This window comes from Nannospalax galili, unplaced genomic scaffold (genome assembly GCF_000622305.1).
Source record: "Nannospalax galili isolate Female #2095 unplaced genomic scaffold, S.galili_v1.0 scaffold1191, whole genome shotgun sequence".
NCBI lineage: Eukaryota > Metazoa > Chordata > Mammalia > Rodentia > Spalacidae > Nannospalax > Nannospalax galili.
In genome coordinates this window covers 236,892-258,327 of record NW_008330570.1, presented here as the reverse complement: position 1 = coordinate 258,327, position 21,436 = coordinate 236,892, and the positions used below count along the sequence as shown (strand labels likewise).

The following is a 21,436-nucleotide window of genomic DNA, read 5'->3' as shown; positions in this document are numbered from 1 at the left end:
TAATTTGTATTCCTCAGACAAATGTTTTATCATGAAGTATTTTCCTTTCACATATTATTGGGTTTGATTTGATAATATTTTGTTAAGAACTTTTCAAGCTATGCTTATGAGAGAATCTGGTCAGTCATTTTTTTCTTGTAATGCCCTATCCTGTTTTAAAATCAGATCAGATGACTTGGAAAGTGTTCCTTCTTCCTGTATTTTCTGATGAAGGCTACACAGGTCTAGTATTTTTTTCTCCTTGAAGCTTGCTAATACTCAAAAGTTAACTCAGTAGGGCATGAAGTTTTCTTGGTGGGAAGTTAAATTCAGAATTCAATTTCCTTAACAGATATGTTGTCTTTTTGAGACAGGGTCTCCCTGTAGCCCCAGCTGTCCTGGAACTCACTATGTAGACCAGGCTGGCCTTGAACTCAAAGAGATCTGCCTGCCTCTGCCTCCCGAGTGCTGGGATCAAAGGTGTGCGCTACCATGCCCGGCTATTATTTTTATTTTAAGTGTATGAGTGTACTGCCTGCATGTACATAAGCATACCTATGTTGAGCAATGCCAAGAGAACAGAACAGACACTCGGATTCCCTGGAACTGGAATTACAGATGGTTGTTAGCTACCATGTAGGTGCTGGAAATCAAACCTGGGTGCTCTTAACTGCTGAACCATCTCTCTAGGCCCTCTCTTTTACTCTTGATCAGTATTTTTAGGAGTTTACTAGTATATATATTCCTCCTCCTCCTCCTCCTCCTCCTCCCTGCTCCCCCCTCCTCTTCCTCCTCCTCCTCCCTCCTCCTCCTCTTCCCCTTCTCCTCTTCTTTTTCTCCTTCTCCTACAGGGTCTCCCTGTAGCCCCAAGTGGCCTGGAACTTGCTATGTATACCAGGCTGACCTTGATCTCACAGAGATCTACCTGCCTCTGCCTCCCAAGTGCTAGGATTCATGCGCCACCACGCCCAGCGGTATTGATAGTTCTGAAGAACTAAATTCTGTTTGATTTTCTTTTCTTGATTTTTCTTTCAAAGAAAACATTATAGATAAAATTAAAGGCTGTTCCTTCTCTTCTCTAAACATACTCCTACTTTCTATCCCTGACCTGTCCACTCTTCTGAGTATAAAGCTCACTATTTTCTTATGATATGCATATTCAACAATGTGCCCTCTGGGACTCTCCTGGGATCCTCCATTCACTCACCATGTTTCCTGCTTCTGCAGCCAGTCGAGCAGCATAACGAGCTATAAGCCGGTGCTCCTCGTCCAGTCGACTAGGACTATCTAGGACACTGCCAAGGAGATAAAAATTCAACAGGCATCTATTAAAAATCTCCAATTCTTACTCTGTTCAGCAAGCTTACAAATAAGAATGATAACAAAAAGTGGAGGCCTGAGTCACAGACATGGATGGTCTTCTGAGACAGGAGGATTTAGAGACAGAATGAGGCTGCATGTGCCATTCTCATTGGCAGCACATCCCCATACACCTACATTAGCAGGAAGGCCATTTCTATTTGAATGAAGAGATGAGAAAAAACCCTACAAAATATGAGGCAGGGACTTCTAACCAAATTTTTGAAAAACTTAACTTTTTAGGGCTAGATCTTGAAATAAAGAAGACTGAAAGAAAATAGAGGGCTTAGGAAAGAACACTTAACACTGAGAAGAAAAATGGGGAATCATGATCTGCAAAGGTGGAGAAGATTCCATGGCATCAAACATTCCTTTTTTAAAAAAATTATTTTTATTTTATGTGTATGCGTGTATTGCCTGCATGTAGGTAAGTACATCTATGTTGTGCAATGCCTGCGGAGGTCAGAAGAGGCTGTCAGATCCCCTGGGACTGGCGTTACAGGACAGTTGTTAGCTGCCATGTGGGTGCTGGGATTCGAACCCAGGTCTTCTGCAAGAACAACCAGTGTTCTTAACCACTGAGCCATCTCTCCAAACATTTCTTTTTAATGCCTTTCCTCTTCTTATACTATGTTCACTCTACCAAATAGGCCCATCTTAGAATGAACTAGACCATTATCCATGTTTGTTTTTGTTTTGAGATGAGTTTTTGTTGACTGCCTAGATAGAACTCAAACTCTCAATCCTTCTACCTTAGCATCCCCAGGTATGGGAATATATGTGTGTGCCACTGTGCCCTGCTTCATCATTATTCTAAATGCAACGATCCACTTAGATGGGGTACCAGATAATATGGCATCTGATGCTAGTGAAAAAAGACAAGCTCTACATATATAGTTGACTGTTCTTTTTTTTTTAAGCTGAGTCTCATTCTATTGCCTAAGCTGGCCTGAACTCACAGAGATCCTCCTTGCCTCTGCTTCCCTAGTGCTGGTATTATGGACATAAGCCACTATGCCTGCTATAATGCCATATATTATGACAACTGCTGTGTATCCATCAGGGCAATCTTAGACTAATAGGGATGATGGCTAGCTACATAATTCCTCTCATTTAAGAAGCTTTAGGCAGACGGGGATGATGATAACTTGACCAGAGGGAGTCACTGGACCTTGGTTCTATTTTCTTCTTGGTTTCTTCAAGTTTCCTAAAACTCTTGATCAGAATTTGACATGAGTTTGATACTTACCAAAACTTGTTAAACTGAGGGAAGGTTGAGTTTAAGACAATAAAAGTCTTTCTGACCTTTTCTCATATGGAATCAACCATATTTTTTTTCCAGATTTTTATAAGGTCTCACTGAGTAGTCTATGCCATCCTAGAACTTGTTACATATGTTGTTAATTGTAAACTTAATCTAGTCTTTCCTCTACTACAGATTTGTCAAGGAAAAAGTGACCTGGGGAGGCTAAGTCTTATAGTACGACACCTGTCCATATTTTATAATTTTAGGTGTAGAAATAACAGTCTCCAGTGTGCATGATCACCTCTTCAAAAATACATTGGGAATATGGCTTTCATACTTCAGGGTCAAGGCCTGAAAGTCTGAGATGAACAATGAAATTTGTGCCTTAAAGGTGTTTATCTAAAATCATCTTCAGCTTCTAAGTAAAAATTCATGAAAAACAGTGATCAGTCAAACAAGTAGAAAATATGGCAGCCGAAGAAGTGGGACCTAAAGGGGCTGCCCTGTGTGTCTGGCAAGGGATCCAATAGGTTCCTCTGTGCAAAAAAGCTCCTTTTTCTCTATCACATTTCTACACTTTTTTAAAAAAAATATTTTACTTATTATTATTTTTGATTTTATGTGTATGAGAGTATTGCCTGCATGTATGTGAGTGTACCTATGTCGTGCAATGCTGCGGAGGTCAGAAGAGGGTGTCAGATTCCCCTGGAACTGGAGTTAAAGACTGTTTGTAGCTGTCATGTGGGTGCTGGGTATTGAACCTGGGTCCTCTGCAGGAGCAGTCAGTGCTCTTAACCACTGAGCCATGTCTCCAGCCCTACATTTTGACTCTTTAGGAAAGTCAATTGTATTTGTCATTTATACAGAATTGTGGATGATAGGATTCCTTGAGGTCAATGAAAACTATTTAACCATTTGAGGAACTGAGTCTGGTGATCAAGGCCTGTAACCCCAGCTACTGAACAGGCTTAAGGGTTCAAGGTATTCCTGAGCTATAAAATTAGTTCAAGGTCAACATGGGTAACTAGTGAGACATGGTCCCAAAATAAAAAGTAAAAAGAGGAATAAGGATATAGCTTAGGGGTATAGCACTTGCCTAGGTCCCAACCCCAGTTCCATAAAAATAAAACAAAGCAAAAAACTATTTGCGTGCTATTAGAAAATTCCTTATTGGTCTGTTCCAGTTGACTTATATTTTCAGAATAAGTTAGACAAGAAATTTCTGATTCCTTCAAGGCAATATGGGGCTCATTTCCTAAGACTATAGATCATAGGGGATATAGCATTCATCCATGCTTCCTGTTCTCCCTAGGCCACTCACCACCAACCCTTGCTCAGGGAAGTCTAGGTCTTAAGCCCTGGGACTTGAGGATTTTGACTAAACCCAACACAAACTCCTAGACTGAAATATCAGGCAGTAGTTTCTGCCAACATTTTGCTACTGTTTTACCATGGAGGCTTTTAAATCACTACTTTTACTGACAGATCATAATTAATCCTTCCTGGGATAAACACCTCTGTTCTCAGAGACCAAGAGGCTAGAACAAGTGCACAGAAACCATCTGGTGGATGGGAAGGCACTCAGAATGTGTAATTATTACACTGTTCCTCCCTCAGGAGAAGCTCATTAAACCCACCTGGGAGTCTGTAGGACCCCACAGTTCCCCCAAGGCTCTAGGGAAAGGAAAATGCTTCTAAATAATGCTGTTACATAGTCACATGAGGAAACTATGGGAAATGGTATGAAGTACGATAGCTAAAAAATAGTCCTTTCATTTAAATATTTTTTTTGCAGTGTGTATGTGTGTGTGTGTGTGTGTGTGTGTGTGTGTGTGTGTGTGTATGTGTGTGTGTGTAGAGACAGGGTCTCCCTGTAGCCCCAGGTGGCCTTGAATTACAGAGATCCACCTGCCTCTACCTCATGTGCCACCATGCCTGGCTGAAATGTTTTTACTTTTTAATTCAATCTAATTTTTTTTTTTTGGTCTTTTTGAGACAGGGTCTCCCTGTAGTCCCAGCTATCCTGGAACTCACTATGTAGACCAGGCTGGCCTTGAACTCAGAGATCCGCCTGCCTCTGCCTCCCGAGTGCAGGGATTAAAGGAGTGCGCACCACGCCTGACCCTCAATCTAATTTGTTAAGCTAGTGTTCTGCTTACATGTTTGTAAGTATACCTATGCATACAATACCTGTGGAGGTCAGAAAAGGGTGTCAAATCTCCTGGAACTGGAATTACAGATAATTGTTAGCTGCATGTGGATGCTGGGAACCAAACCCAGGTCTTCTACAAGAGCAGCCAGTGTTCTTATCTCTCTCTCAGCCAGTGCTGAGCCATCTTTCCAGCCCGTTTTTACTTTTTAAAAAGATGTGTATGTATGTATATCTGTATGTAAGCACATATGTGTGCAGGTACCTGTGGAGGCCAGAAGAGGGTGTAAGATACCCTGGAACTCAAGTTACATTTGGCTGTGAGCTGCCTGATACAGGTGCTGGAAACTTAACTTAGGTCCTCTATAAGAACAGTAAGTTTTCTAACGGCTGAGCTATCACTCCAGCCCCAATATACAGTTTTACTTTTATTTGTTTGGTGTGTATGTGTGTACATGTGTACTAAGGTATGTGTATGGAGGTCAGAAGACAATTTGCAGGAGTTGGTCCTCTCCTTCCACCATGTGAGTTGTCAGCTTTGGCAGTAAGGGCCATTACCTACTGAGCCATCTCACTGGCCTCACACAGTCCTTTTCACACGTACATTTCCCCCAAAGACTATCACTGTTATAATGGGCAGTAATGAGTGAAGACAGATGATTTCACAAGAAGCTAGAATGTGGTAATGGGCAAACTTGGGACTCTGGCCCCAATTGGCCTGGAACTTGATATGTAGACCAGGCTGCCCTGCCTCTGCCTCCCGAGTGCTAGGATTAAAGATGTGTGCCACCACACCCAACTTCCAGCCCCAATTTTGTATATAATTTATTAATTATTGTTTACTCTCTAAGAATAAAAATCTAGGGGCTGGAGAGATGGCTCAGTGGTTAAGAGCACTGATTGCTATTGCAGAGGACCTGGGTTCGATTCCCAGCACCCTTATGGCGGCTACAAATCGTCCTTAACTCCAGTTCCAGGGGAATCTGAAGCTCTCTTCTGACCTCCATGGCATTGCACAACACAGGTGCACTCACATACATGCAGGCAATACACTCATACACATAATAAAAATAAATATTTAAAAAAAGAATAAAAATGTAGCAGAAGGACTACAAGTTGTTGGCCACTGGACAGTCTCTTTACTACTGCACAGAGGGAGGGATGGCTTCATGCTGTTTAATCTTTATCAATCTCTTGGAAGAATGGTGATGGGTATGGACATGGGGTGGACAGGAGGCTTGAGTCTACCCGAATGATAACAACACTTTGTTTGGTATTAACTCTTCCTTAAAAAAGTGTTAACTCTGCTATAGTTAGCAGTTAACAAATGCTTTTCCATCCCAACTCATTGAGGAACCAGTCAATTCTCATATTAACAATAAGTCATTGCCATAGTAGCTTTCAGGGTAAGTGGTGTGGGGGCCATTATACTACATACAATTCTCATAGTATAAGAAGGTAGACAAACTTATAAGAAACCCCTTAGGTGAAACTGATCCCATACCAATGTTGAAAATCACTGGTTTTCATCATCAATGACAGATTTCTGCTTACAGAAAAAGCACTGAAGATGTAACAGGCTATGATACAAAAATTGGAACTCCCCTTAGACACAGTACTACTATGGGTTGAAGCCCTAAACTTTGAATGTCAATAGTAAGATTTCTTTATTTAGGTAAGAATAGGGCACATGAACTTCATTTATGAATGTTCTAGCTTTGTAACTTCAGGCCTCTCAGAGGTGGACACAATCCCCCAGTGTAACCTGCAGGGAACACACCCTACTTTAGAAGAGACTTCTTAACTCCATGCTGAGGTCAGTACCAGGCTTGGCGAGGTCCCTTCTCTTGTGGAATACAATGCTTTTGCAATTAACTCTGTCAATCATGTCCCACATACAGAACTCTTGCTGCAAATTGCAGGAACCAGATCTTACCCCCTCCCTCAGAGCAGCCCTGGCCACCCACCCAGTGCTGCTGCTCTACCAACTAACCGTGTACAGTGCTGCAGACGGACCACATAGGAGGCTATCAGTGCATGCTCATCGGCCAAGAGACTGGGCATATCTTGGCTATAATGTAACCTGGGAACGATGAAAGTAAAGACAGCAAGCGTGACAGAAGCACAGAGGGAGAAATGAACATGAATTAAAATGAGCAAACCTAAAAACAGAAAAAAAATCATAAAACAATAAAACCACAGTGCATAATGGAATGTGCTGTTAGGCTATCGAGAATCTGCCCCAGAAATACAGAGCAATCTTTAGGTTTCTGCTTTGGTAAATTTAAACTAGTCATGAAGGGGGGGCCCTGATCACCAATTCTGCCCAGGTTATGGGCTTTGTGAGAGAAACACCTTTTAGGGAAAGTTCTCTGGAAGAAAAACTGAGCATAATCAAGTAACACCCTAATAGGCTTGGAACTCACTTTGTAGACCAGGATGGCTTTGAACTCACAAAGATTCGCCTGCCTCTGCCTCCCAAGTGCTGGTGTGTGGGTATATGCTATGACACCCGGCTTCCCTTCCTTTACTTTAGTGCAGAAAAAAAGGTGACTAAGCATCTAGTTCTAATCATAATTAAAACTCAGGCAATTATTTTACCTGGGAACTCCTATGCCTGTGTATCTGTGAGACAGTGAAAACATTTCACAGAATCTCAACATCATTACATCTAAAAAAATGTGACAGTTCTAGGTATGGTGGCCCCCACCTTTAATATGAGCCCTTGGGAGGCAGAAGCAGGCAGATCTCTATGATATCAAGGTCAGCCTGGTCCACATAGTAACTTCTAGCGGGGGAGGGACTAGGGAGACCATGTCAACAACACAACACAACAAAACACCCCCAAAAGCCAACAAAAATCCAAGTGTTTTGATGTCTGAAACCTACCTGAAAATTTTTTCAAATCTTAAAAAGTGCCCTTTTTCAGTAAAACTCAATATCCAAACCAGGTTCCCACTGCACTTGCTGATGTTTCTTTCATGTTTGTACTTGAATGACACATTTCTGTTTTTAATCCAGAATAGTTCCCTCTCTTTCCCGTTTCTTTCATGATATATATTTGTGAAGAAACCAGGTTACCTTGTAGAAAACCCAGCATTCTGGATTTCACTAATTGTTTTCTGTGGTGTCACTGAACTTGTTTCTCTATTCTCTGTGATTACATCTAGATGCTTAAGCTTTTGCTCATTTGTTTTTGAGAAATGACAAAGACAAGGGCCAGTAAGATGGCTCAGTAGGTAATGGCACTTGCTGCCAAGATTGATGACCTCAGTTCAATCCCTGGGACCCACATGGTAAAAGGTGAGAATCTACTCCTACAAATTGTCCTCTTACCTACAAACACACGCCATGGTACACACATTCATGTATCCTGCTTATATAAGAGTTCAAGGGATCCAAACTGCAGTTCTCAGATTTGTGCAGCAATCACTTTTACCCACCGAGTCATCTCCTTCCCCCTCCCTGTACATATATAATTTTCTTTTTTGTCTTTTTGAGATAGGGGCTCTCTGTAGCCCCAGCTGGCCTGGAACTCACTATACTGGCCTATGCTTCACCAGTTAGGCTAGGCTGGTTGGCCAGCAAGTCCTGTTGACCTGTTATCTCTGCCTCCCAGCACTGGGATTATAAGTATGTGCCACCATGTCCAGCATGGCATTTTTATCTGAGTTCTGGGGATTAAACTAAGTTCTCCAGTTTGTGAGGCAAGCACTTTACCAACTGAGCCATCTCCCCAGCCCTTTTTATTTTCAGTCCTTTTTATTTTATTTTAGAGACAGGCCTTCACACTATAGTTTAGGCTTTTCTAGAATTCACTATGTAGCTCAGGCTAGCCTCACAACTCACAGCAATCCTTCTGATTCAATCTCCTAGGTGCTGATATTACAAGTGTGTGCCACTATGCCCAACTATGACTTCTTATATCACAAAATTATTACTTTTTGTCTTTTCTACTAGAACGACAACTACATGAATATAGACAAAATCACCATCTCATTCAATAGTGCAAGATGCATTTTAGGTGCTCAGAAAATGATGACTTAATAAATTACTTCTAAAAATTAAGTAATTCTAAAGAGGCACTTGCATAGGAAGTTCACACAGCAGGTCAGTGACAAAGCTGGATCCTAAGCACACACCTCTGAGACCTTGAGCTGGTGCTCATCCCATTCCACCAGGTTTCCTTCTCTCATAGCTAATGAGTTGATGACAGCGACAGGAATAAACATGCAGTAGTGGCAGAGAGAACAGAGGAGCTACCAAATCTGAGTCACTCAGACAGGCGAGTCCTTGACGGGGTGACTCTGAGCATAGCTATCGCTGTATGGACAGCTCGCAGTGAACACACATTGAGTGACAATGCCACTTGGGGCAGAAGTATAGATTGGATTGACAGGTAAAGGTGAGTGAGATTTTTCTCATGGTAGCTCAGTTTTCACATCTGTCACATAAATGAAAATCTGAGGATGACTGCTCCGTTTTTAATAAGAAGAAAACTTGGTGGTGTGTCATGTCCCATGGGGTACATATGGAGATCAGAGGACAACTTAAGAGAATTGGTTTTCTCCATTTACCATGTGGGTCCTGGGGATGCAACTCAGACTATCAGGTTCAGTGGCAGGAAGCCTTTATCTGCTGAGCCATCTTGTGACTCCTGCTATTGTTTTTTTCAGACATGGTCTCATATGTAGCCCATGATGGCCTCAAACTCCTGATCCTCCTGTCTCTATCTCCCAAATGCTGTGATTATAAGCATGTAGCAACACACATGGCCATAATTACTTCTTTGGAACTGATGAATTACTGACTGCAGCCAAATCAGTGTCCATTCTAGTAGAGAGGACAAAGAGTAATCATTGAAAAAAATATTTTTACATGTATTGTGTGTGTGTGTGTGTGTGTGTGTGTGTGTGTGTGCGTGCGCACAGGCAAATGTGTAGACACAGAGTGCCAAGACATGTGTAGAGGTCAGAGGACAACTTTGTGGAGTTGGTTCTCAGCCCAAAAGTAAGAATTTTATAATAAAAAGGCAGTGATAAATACTGTGCAGAAAAATAGACTGTGAAAGGGGTGGAGAGTTTCAGATTTTAGATTAGATGGTGATGTTATAACAGAATTTAAGATAACAATGCTTTGCAGTTTTTTCATTTCTATTCAAAATAAGTGTAGCAGTCATTGTTTTAAAGTGCTGAACATTTCATTTGGCGGACTGACCTCCATTCCACAGAAGGCTAAGTCCCAAAGGACCTCTAATGCACTGGTGGACAATTATTTACTAATATTGTCTTTATTAGTAGAAACAGTCCTCCCAACTACTAAGAACCAGCTATTCTCTGAATGAGTGCCTATTATACTTTTATTTCACAGGAACACAAACACTCAGCCATAATCCTCTTCCCCATTATCAGCTTCTGGGTGTGCTGAGGTAAAGTAATAAGAGCTTCGTCTCCATATTTGATATCCTAAATAATTTCACAGGGGCCAAATCTTGTACCTTTGATCTTTTTCTCCTATAATAATCAGGAGACATTATTAATGAAACAGACATGAAGGCCTCCTAAACCTGCTATAATCAGATGTCATTACCGCCTATGTTGAATTCAATAATGAACCACAACAGGCTGATTTCTAAAGTACCAATTCTTGGCTCTCATACTCTGTAGTCTAATAAGAACAGTCTGTCTTTCAAATGACAGCTCACCTTAGTATCCTTATTCTAAATTCAAGAAGAGTTAAGGTGCTTGTTTTTCTCAAAAGCCCAGATAGTAAATATTGTAGGTTTTGGAGGTTAATGGGATTTCTGTTGCAATGACTCAACTGCTATTGTAGAAGAAGTAAGTATCCATAGAAAATATGTAGACAAATGGATATTGCTGTGTACCAGTAAAACTTTATTTACAAAATCAGGATGCTACCTGCAGACTGTTTGCAGACTATATGGTGGCTAGAAAGTAGTCTGAGGCCAGACATATCCTGTGTATTGTGTCAACATTTCAGCAAGGTTCAGGAATCTTTATTTTATATCCTGATTTTGGGTCACTACTAGAACTAAAGCTTAGAGCCACACCAGTTAGTTTATGTTGACTCCAAATAGGCTCCAGAGTTCTTCTGTGCCTTGAGTGAATTTTTGGTAGCCTGAGGGACTCACTGTGATGCTGGTAAGAAACCAAGCATGGTGCCCTTCCACAGTGACACAATCCAGGGAAGAGAAACCCTGGAATTAGCACATGCTATTTTCTGGTAAACCTAGCCAAGGATCAACTCTGAGGTGTTCCTAATAAAACGGGACCATTCTGGGTTGCAATATGCTACACTTTGTATTGTCCCTGCCAGGCTTGTGTATGTAAATATGGCCACAAGCCTGAGTCATTCCTCCATTTGGTCTAGGTTTGAAGGCAGTATGGTAACACCTGTCAAACAACAGCCTAGAAAAGGAACGAAGGCCAAAGCCTAACAACTGGACAAAGAAGCCACAGGAAGTAGCTGGCCTGTGTGATTTGACCAGATGTCAACATGAGAGAAAGAGGGGCAACATTTAGAAACAAGGAATAATGACAAGCTGAATCAAAAGTCAAATGGTGAGATGGCTCAGCAGGTAAAAGGGCTTGCTGCCAAGCCTGACACTTGGAGTTTGTCATCAGATACGACAGAAATCACTCCCGAAAGTCTGACCTGCGTGTGCCTCCCACCGCCCAAATGCAATAGAAAACTTAAAAATAAAATTTATAACAAATAATTTTAAAAATATTTTATTATTTTTATTTTATGCATATGAATGTATTGCCTGCATGTATGCAAGTGTACTTGCATGATTCAATACCCATGGAAGTCAGAAGAGGGTGTCAAGAGTCCCTGGAATTGGAGTTATGGAGGGTGGTTAGCTGCCATGTGGATAGTGGAAATTGAACCCGGGTGTTCTGCAAGAGCAGTCAGTACTGTTTTTAAAATATTTTATTTATTATTTTTTATGTGTATGCATGTATTGCCTGTATGTAGGTAAGCATACCCGTGTCATGCAATGCCTGCAGAGGACAGAAGAGGCCTTCGGATCCCCTGGAACTAGAGTTATAGACAGTTGTTAGCTGCCATGTGGGTGCTGGGATTCGAACCTGGATCTTCTGCAAGAACAGCCAGTGTTCTTTACCACTGAGCCATCTCTCCTGCCCCCAGCAGTCAGTACTCTTAGCCACTGAGCCATCTCTCCAGTCCAACAAATTAATAATGAAAAAAAAAAAAAAGTTAAATCCAAAACAAAGCAGTTACTGGGTGTGAAACCACTTTACTGCCTGTAACACTTCACAGGCTGCTTTGGAAAGAAGCTTTTACCTTCCTTTCTGACTTTGTGAGTAGTTTTATGTTTTTCTTGGTTTTTTTTTTTTTTTTTTTTGAGACAGGGTCTTCCTGTATGCCTAGCTGGCCTGGAGCTTACTTTAGAGAAGACTGGCCTTGAACTCACAGAAATCCACCTGTCTCTGCCTCCCAAGTGTTGGAATTAAAGGCATGTGCTACCACTCCAGGCTTGCCTTCTAACTTTGAAATATATGAAAGTGCCTTTTGTTCTTGGTCAATGAGAGAGCCTTTAATGTGGTTATTTTAGGAAACAGGCATAATTATTAAAGGGTTTGATTACCTAGGTGATCAGAAAATAGAATGGTGGTACATGCCTTTAATCCCAGCACTCAGGAGGCAGAGGCAGGTAGATCTCTGTGAATTCAAGGCTAGCCTGGTCTACATAGTGAGTTCCAGGCCAGCTGGGGCTATAGGAAGACCCTGTCTCAGAAAGAACAACAACAACAAAAAAATAGAATAATGAACCATCCTTGAAGGTTATACTATAAATCCATCAAGTTCAATGTAGTTATGCTTGTAATTTTGATTGGGAGGTAAAACTAGACTGTCTCACACACAGTGGCCATATAATAAATATTTAGTAGTACTAAATTTTGGGACTGAATGTCTACTGTAGCCAGGTATGTATTATGCTGAGTGCTAGAATTGCAGTGACAACTGTGGTCCTATCCTTGTGGCATCTATTATCTTGAGGGGACAATTGGTATTAATTATGTATCTGTAGATGGGTACGTTACCATATGGTATTTGCAGAGATTACCAAAAGGCTTAGTTACCCATGACTAGGAAGTTAGGAAAGTTTTTCCTCAAAGTGTAACACTGAAGTCAAAGTTTGGCTGGGCATGGAGGTACATGCCTTTAATCTCAGAGGCAGAGGTAGGCAGATCTTTGTGAGAGTAAGGCCAGCCTGGTCTATATAGCAAGTTCCAGGCCAGCTGGGACTACAGGGAGACCCTGTCTCAAAAAGACAAAAACAAAACAAAACAAAACCCAAAACCAAACACTCCAAAAAACAAAACAAAACAAAAACCCAAAATAAAACGAAAAACTCATTTTTATTTTATGTATAGGAGCATTTTACCTGCAATGTATGTAACTACACCTATGTTGTGCATGCCTGCAGAGGTCAGAAGAGGGCATGAAATCCCCTGGAATTGGAGTTACAAGAGTTTTTAGCAGCCATGTCAGTTCTGTGAACTGAACCTGGATTTTCTGCAAGAGAAGTTAGTACTCTTAACCACTGAGCTAGCTCTCTAACCCCCTTCAAAAGTTTATTTTTCAATCTTCTTTTATGTGTATGAGTGTTTTGCCTGCATGTACATAAGTGCACTACATAAGCGCAATGCCTGCAGATGTCAGAAGAGGGAATTGGATCCCTTGGAACTGAAGTTACAGAGGGTTCTTAGGCACCATGTGGGTGCTGGGAACTGAATCCAGTTTCTCTGCAAGAGTAGCCAGTGCTCTTGACTTCTGAGTTATCTCTCCAGCCTCCTGCTCCTGAGTTTTAAGCAGACAAGCATTATGATCTGGTATGCGCTTCTGAACAATTGTTATCTGAGTGCAGAAAGTAGACTACAATGCTGTAAAAGAGGTTAGAAGCTCGCAAGGAGACTGCAATAATCCAGGTATGTGGTGATACTTGGTGGCCTGCATGGTGGATTTTATTATATATATATTATAATTTGATAATGATCAGAACAGTGATGCAATGAAGGGCTGGCTTGAAGCAAAAAAGATGAGGAGCTAAAAGGAAAAAGATCTCCAGTTTCTGGCTTCTGCAAGAGGTGGATGGGGCTGCTCTTCACTCAGGTGAGGTGGTAGAGGAGGAACAAGCATGAGAGGGAAGGTAGTAAGCTCAGGTACGCATTTATGGAGTTTAGGGTGCCTATGAAACACCCCAGTGGAAATAGCCGTGGAACTCGGGAAATTGATGTGTAGATTAAAAGTGGGATCACTAATGGGAGCTCCAGAAGGCCCAAGGCTGAAGCCTGAAGAATTCCAGCATGCAAGGGATGGTAGAGCTACAGAAATTTATGTTGAGCCTAGTGAGGTAAGGCAGGAAGAAACCAAAATTTAGCCACCCTGGAATTTATAGCAAAACAACAAAAAAATCCAGTTCCTTCCAATTTAGTTGTCCTTTTTCATCTGCTAAATATATAAAGCTGGGAGGAAAAAAGATTATTTGGTCAAATGAACAGAAGCACTTTAAGGAAGACACTTCACAGAAGCTCTATTAGAAATGACATTTCATAAAGTCAGAGAGCTTTTCAGTATCCTCCACCATCTGTGGGTACAGCCAGCCAATTCCAACAGCAAATCAAAAGACAATTATCTGGCTCTAGAAGGTCCTCAGATTTGGAGAAATGTTAGTAATTTTATTACAATAGGGGAAATTTAGCCCCCATCAAAGGGGCTCAAAGATATCCAGAGACGTTCTAGTTAAAATCCAAATACTTAAAATATCCAAGTAACTTCGGCAAGAAAGCCCTTCTGTAAGTGAGGACAGGGCAGGGACACACACTGAAAGCAGCAGCATAGGGTAACTATAGATAGAAATAGCTGTGAATCATTTGGGTCAAAGTCTGTCCTGCTACAGCAACATGGTATATGCATAATAAACATATTCATTAATGTGAAGCCAACACAGTAGTTTCCAAAATGCTGAAACTCTCAGCTTTAGAGGGCAAAAATGGATCCTCTTCTCTAACATGTCATCTTATATGACACCATAGATAATCCTGGGAGCAAATCAAGTTTCACCTCATCTGTTACTCAAAGAAACACAATGTCAGTACGTTAGTGTGGGAGAAATGGATTGACAGGTGTCCCCGAGTGGATTATCTCTTCTGTTTTGAGGCAGAGTCTCACTGTGTATCTCTGGTTGGCCTGGAACTCACTTATGTAGAACAGGCTAGCCTCAAATACACAGAGCTCTGACAGTCTGTGTCTCTTGAGTGCTGGGATTAAAGGCATTTGTCACCATACTTGGCCCTCTTCTTTTTAAAATTTTTATTTTTAAATTTTATGTAGTGTATATGTGTGCATGCAGTATATGTCTGTTGCATATGCAAATGTGTGTGGAGGGGTGCACAAACCTGTGTATGTGTGTGGAAACTGGAGGAGGATGTCTGGTGTCTTGCTCTACCATTCTCCATCTATTTCTTTGAGACAGGGTCTCTTACTGAACCTAGATTTAGGCTGATGGCCAGTAACCCCCAGTGATCCCCTGTACCTACCCTCTACCTTCACCCTTCTAACCTGAGTAATGGGGTTATAAGTACACACAGGGCCACAATTGGCTTTTCAACAGGGTTGCTGGGATCTGAACTGAGGTCTTCATGCAGCAAGTACTATTACCCACTGAGTCATCTCCACATCCCCCAATTTCTTCTCCAAGGACCCACACATTCAGAAATAGAAAAGGGGTTGGAGAAAGACACCCCCTCCCCTTTAAGACAGCGTCTCCCTGTAGCCTCATCTGTCCTGGAGCTCACTATTTAGACAAGGCTAGCCTCGAACTCACAGAGATCCACCTGCCTCTGCCTCCTGAGTGCTGGGACTAAAGGTGTTCATCACCATGCTCGGCTAGAGAAAGACATTCTTCTGACTCATTGCTTCTGATCGTTACTGTACTATAAGCTAAAGAGGAAAAATTATGCTGCCCAATGAGAACCTATGGAGAAACACAAATGAGTCAAATGACCTGACAGGTTCTCTGCAAATTCTCCGAGTTAGCCAGGTTGTGGAAAGTGACCTCTGATACCTGTCACCATCACTCACCCTCACTAATTAACCAATGAGGTGATGCTATTATCTCAGGTTGCCAAATGACCTCTTAACCCAAACTAAACACATCAAAAATCTTTGCCAAATGAAAACCACAAAGCATGAAAAAAGTATCTACTTCTTTTCCAAATATACCATCCATATCCAGCTGTTTTTAAATGTTAATTAAGTAAAATGAAATAAAAAGTCATCATTTCTGTCACATTAACCACATTTCAAGCACTCAACAGCCACATGTGGGTAGTGGCTGCTGCAGTTACCATAAAAGATAGAAATATGGCTAGCGTGGGAATGCTGTTATCACAAACTGGAGGAAAGAGCCACTGCAACATTCTAATCAGGATGATAACATCATCAGAAGTGCATTTCAGGAAAATCCCTCTGGCTGCAAAGAAATGACTAAGCTGGGGTTGAGGTGGGGGCATGAGATCCATGACAAGTACAAATGGGTCACAGCACTGATTCGCTCTGGTTAAGCATATTAGGTCTAAGCTGGATCACACCACAGGGATTCAGCACTACTACAGAATCATCCTTAGGTGTGTACAGCACCAAGGCAGTTAGTTCCTTAGGAGACAAGGAAAAGAGCTAGTCAATTAAAAGCCTCCAGAGCATATGAAAAATTAGGTTAAAAAAAGAGTGTGGGGCTGGGAATGTAGCTCAGTTAAGTATTTGCTTAACATGTATGAAGCTCTGGGTTCAAACCCTAGCACCACACAGACTAGGCATGGTGGTGCATAACTGTAACCTCAGCACTTGGGAGGTGCGGGCAAAGGATCAGAAATTCAAATCATTGTCAGCTACATAGTTTGAGGCCAGCTTGAACTATATGAGACTGTTTCAAAAACCCAAACCAACCAACCATCCAACTAAGTAACAAAAAAGAAGCTAGTCAAACACACACACACACACACACACACACACACACACAGAGAGAGAGAGAGAGAGAGACAGAGAGAGAGACAGAGAGACAGAGAATGAATGTGTATCTGAGAACGGAAGAGACAGAATTTTTGTTAAGCAAGAGAGGGAAGAGGTGGTAGAGAGAGCAGTGTGTGTAGGTTCTGCTGGTTGTTTGTTGAAGTATCCATATGTTCTTTTGCTGGTATGAATCTGAGGTAGGAGAAATAAATTAGATAATAAGAATTTGTCCCATAGGTACCTCTAACTCAACATAAGTTTGCTGGCAATCTGCCCATTTTCCTCCTGTGTTTGACCAATATAAGTAAGGCAGGAACCTGGAATATTATCTCTCCTCTTCCTCAGCCCCCACATCCAAAATTCCAGAGGCTGTCATCATGCCCACCATTCCAAAGTTTCTCAGTTTGAACTTAACAACACTGAACAGTATATCGATAATCCCTGTTCCTTCTACTCTGTGCTGCCATGGTCTGTAGGGATGTGATGTCAGCCTCAGTCTGATGAAAGAAGGAAAAGTACCTGTTACTATGCTTCTGTCAGCTTCAAATTTTCAAACTCAGGCTTGCAAGTATCAGCTTGAAAATATTAGTTTTCTGTTAATACCAGCCCGAGTTAGAATTGGTGAAAAGTTCACCTTAAACCTTAAATGGAAATGGAATCTAATCTGAACCCAGAAGTGGCTGAAAATTGGCAGTGTGCCCAGGCCCAGGGAGGCTTTGTGCACCTGCTAGCACTGAGGGTTCTGCAGTTTCTTCCGATTATGTGTTAATTTTTAATTATTCTACTTTTCTTTCAAAAGAAGACTGGTGGAAAAAAAAAAGTTCCTGTGTTGGCTTATAGAGCCTCTCATGAAGATGCAAACGAGCCAGTTGTTTCCTGAAAGCCATTAATTCTTGCTTTTCAATCAGACTGTTTTCTCACTTCACAGGTAAGGAGGGGAATCAGTGGGCCATGCACACATATGGCTAGATTCTGGCTTGGTCAATCTCATTTTGCTTCCTTTCACAGTTTCCACCATATCTCTGCTGTACTCCATCTACAACTAACTAAGAGTGGTTTTCCCTATTCTACCTAAGTGCTATCTAAGAGAAAGCCATTTTGATACTATCATAGTGCCGCATATCTCTAAACTTGGTCTTTCCACTGTTTAGAAACAATATTTACACTGTGCCATTTTCTGGTCTTTACAACTTCTCTTCCTTTCTGTGAAGTGTATGTTGAAATGGAAAGTTCTAGGTGATGACATCTTGCTAGAACACCTAGGATTCCTAGCAAATGGTAGCTTCCCACAGAAGTGTGCAGTTTTTCTTCAAGAGTTCCCCCACTCCCCCAGGACAGGTGATCAAACAGAGAACCCTGTACATACTAGTTAAGGGCTTTACCACTGAACTGCCCTTCTGGACTAATTTTTATTTTCTATAGTTTGTTTATTCAAAATCACTCATTTATTTGCTTGGCTACTTACAAATTTGATTACTATTACTTTATCTTATGGGTTTCTTTTCTTTGTGGTTATTTAGTTTTAAAATTCTTCCAACTGTCATTTTGGTATTGTTTTAGAAAGAAAGCCAGATGTGTGACTTAATAAGCCATATTATCTGTTAATTTCCTTTTCTTCCCTTCTCTAATCTGCAATCATCAGATCTTTTGTGGGTTTTGTTTTGCTTTGTTTGCTTGTATGTGTGTGTGTGTGTATGTGTGTGTTTCTGAGACAAGGTCTCTTGTAATCTAGTCTGACCTTGAACTACTATGTAGTCCAGACTAACCTTGAACTCCTAAACTTTCCACCTTAACCTCCTGAGAGCTGGAATTACAGGCATGTGGCACCATCCCTGTCTATCTGTTGATCTTTACCTCTCTGTGGGTACTTAAAATGCATCATTTGGAAAAAAAAAATGTATTATTTGGTACATGGCTTAAAGAATTAATGAGTCACCAAAAGATAGACCCAGACCTGAATTGGACCAATGGATTTAACCTGTGTATTCTAACAGGGTACTTTCCACAGGAAGCAGACAGAGCCCAGGAAAGTTGTGAGAGATAACAGAAAGTTTTGCTCTGATAACGTAGGTCTGTAGAGCACTGCCCAGGAAGGACAGTAACACAATCCAGGCTCCAGGAATCCTTCTTTGGACTTTTTTTTTTTTTTGGTCTTTTTGAGACAGGGTCTCCCTGTAGCCCCAGCTGTCCTGGAACTCACTATTAGACCAGGCTGGCCTTGAGCTCACAGAGATCCGCCTGCATGGGATTAAAGGCGTGCACCACCACACCAGGTTATTTTTTTATTTTATGTGTATGTGTGTATTGCCTGCATGTAGGTAAAGTGCACCTGTGTCATGCAATGCCCATGGAGGACAGAAAAGGCTCCCCTGGAACTGGAATTACAGACGTTATTAGCTGCCATGTGGGTGCTGGGATTCAAACTGGGGTCTTCTGCAAGAACAGTCAGTGTTCTTAACCGTTTAGCCATCTCTCCAGCCCCCTTCCTTGGACTTTTCTAATCACGTGGAGGAAAAGTGAAGTCCCTGTAAGGCCTGGCTGTGGTGGGGGGGGGGGGGGGGTAGGCAGCATTGTTCTGCGAACAGCAATAGGAAGAACGTTGCTGGCCCATGAAAAAGGAGTTAAATGAGGAGGAACGCCCTGGCCTATGATCTGTGTACAGCCCAGTCCTTCTCTGCCGACCTGGGCCTTTGCTTTGTGGATCTATGCCTATTAAAGTTAGGTTTGGATACCTGAAATTTGCTGAGTGTGGTGATGCAATGCCCAGAATCTCAGCACTTGGGAAACAGAGATAAGAGATGATTACTAGTTTGAGGCCAGCCTGGGCTACATAGTGAGTTCCAGGCCAGTCAGGGCTTTAGTGTGAGACCTTTGTCTCAACAAGCAAAACAGAAAACAACAAAACCCTTGAAATTTAGTAAATTACAACTCATGTATCAAACCAAATGCACAAAGCAAAAAGTTTCATGAAGGTTTTTGTTACTATACACAGTTACAAAAAATTCCCACAGAATTATAAACACTTAGGTATTTACAACCAATTAAAGCTAAAACTTTAGAAGACATTAAAAAATAAAAACATAGCTTTTCTCTCCATAATGGTCTGGATATAAGGTAACTTAAAATAGGGCAATAGTAAAGTATATACCAGCACAATTCATATTCTGAGTCTTGAGGAAAGGGAAGGCTAGAGCAGGCTGGGATGAAAGGAGACTGTGGAGAGAGGTTTAAATTTGAGTTTTTTGTTTGAAGTTTTCAGAGTTTTAAATTTAAAAATTTTACTTTTACTTTATGTGTATGAGTGTTTTGCCTGCATATATAGGTGTATCACAGTAAGCAGTATTCCTCAGTAGCCTGTGCTTCAGTTCCTGCCTCCAGGTTCCTGCCACAGCTTCCTTGGATAACAAACTGTAAGAGGTATTAACCCTTTCCTCCCCAAGTTGGTTTTGGTCAGTGTTTTATCACAGCAATACAAAGCTAACTAGGACATGTGAATTTGTGAAATAAAATAAAAACCAAAGTGCTTCAAACATTCTCACATTTTACTGTAGTACACACTTCTTGTCTGATCTTGTCTGTGGTTTATGCCTTGTGCTGCCAATTCTACAAGGAACCACTTACTTCTGAAGAATAGTGCCTCAGTAGAACAGGCCCTGTCCTAAGAAGCCATTCTGGGAAGTAATACTGGGCTCTTGGCTTTTACAAACTGGAGACACAGTTCTGACTACCCCCAGAGTACGAATAAAAAGTGATGAGCCTTGGTAAATATACTAGCTGGAAATTAATATTCCTTGGTTATTGGGCATGAAAAGTCACCTTATGAAATATCCAATTACTGTCTGTGCAACATCTCACAATCCCCTGCTAGACATACATGAAATCCCCCAAGATTCTAAGGGTAAAATGTTAGGGTAAGGGGCATCTTTCTCCCATGTGGCCTCTCATGAGCAGCTGTGTTTCTTGAAGGTGCAGAGCCCAGCCTTCCTTTCTGGTCTATGTTCTTATTGTCTTTGGTCTCCTAGTTAGTCACCCTCGATAGACTATGACCTCCTCTAGGGCTAATTTCATCCAGACTAAGTTGCCAGCTAAAATGCCAACTTTAAAATAAAATCTTAATTTGGGATATTCTATGTTGTCTGAGCCAATTTTTCAAAATGGTAGATACCATTTTAGGTCTGACGGTTTTATCTGGGCCTGGGACATAATACAACAAACCTAAGGTCCCTCTGTGAAACTGGATGTGGTTATTACAGGTCATGAGCCCCTTCTGTTAGTCCATCTAAGCAATAAAACACTGTCAGAAAGACACTCTCCTGTCACATCCTCTCAAAGCTTTGTTCAGCTGGGGTACTATATGCCCTGCATCCTGTACCTGGTGCTCCTTGATATTTGGAGCCCTCAAGTATTCAGGTGACATAATAAACTAAGAGAACTCAGATGAAGTGAACCCTTAGCAGATGGTGTTCCTAAAATTAACATAAACTTCCAAGCTGAATTCTTATAATACCCAACTTGTCTTAGAATTCTAAAGTAGAAACATTCTCAATCCAAAGTATAGGGTCTAAATGTTACAGGGGTTTAACATAAAAAAAAAACTCAGGACTGGGACTGGAGAGATGGCTCAGCAGTCAAGAACACTGTTT

At 41.4% G+C, this 21,436-nt stretch overlaps 1 protein-coding gene across 11 annotated transcripts in view; it reads right to left on the bottom strand.

Moving 5' to 3' along the window:
* Dtnb (dystrobrevin beta) overlaps nt 1-21,436 on the bottom strand; it is a 304,013-nt gene that overhangs the window by 69,790 nt on the left and 212,787 nt on the right. For 6 of the 11 annotated variants that reach the window (XM_008848488.1, XM_008848520.2, XM_008848500.2 and 3 more), the window contains exons 11-12: nt 6,727-6,816; nt 1,187-1,274 (exon numbers count right to left, since the gene is read on the bottom strand). In XM_008848488.1, coding sequence (XP_008846710.1) covers nt 1,187-1,274; nt 6,727-6,816 — 178 coding nt within the window. The remainder of the gene's footprint in view (nt 1-1,186; nt 1,275-6,726; nt 6,817-21,436) is intronic. The other 5 variants (XM_008848542.2, XM_029553777.1, XM_008848548.2 and 2 more) reach the window with 1 other exon arrangement.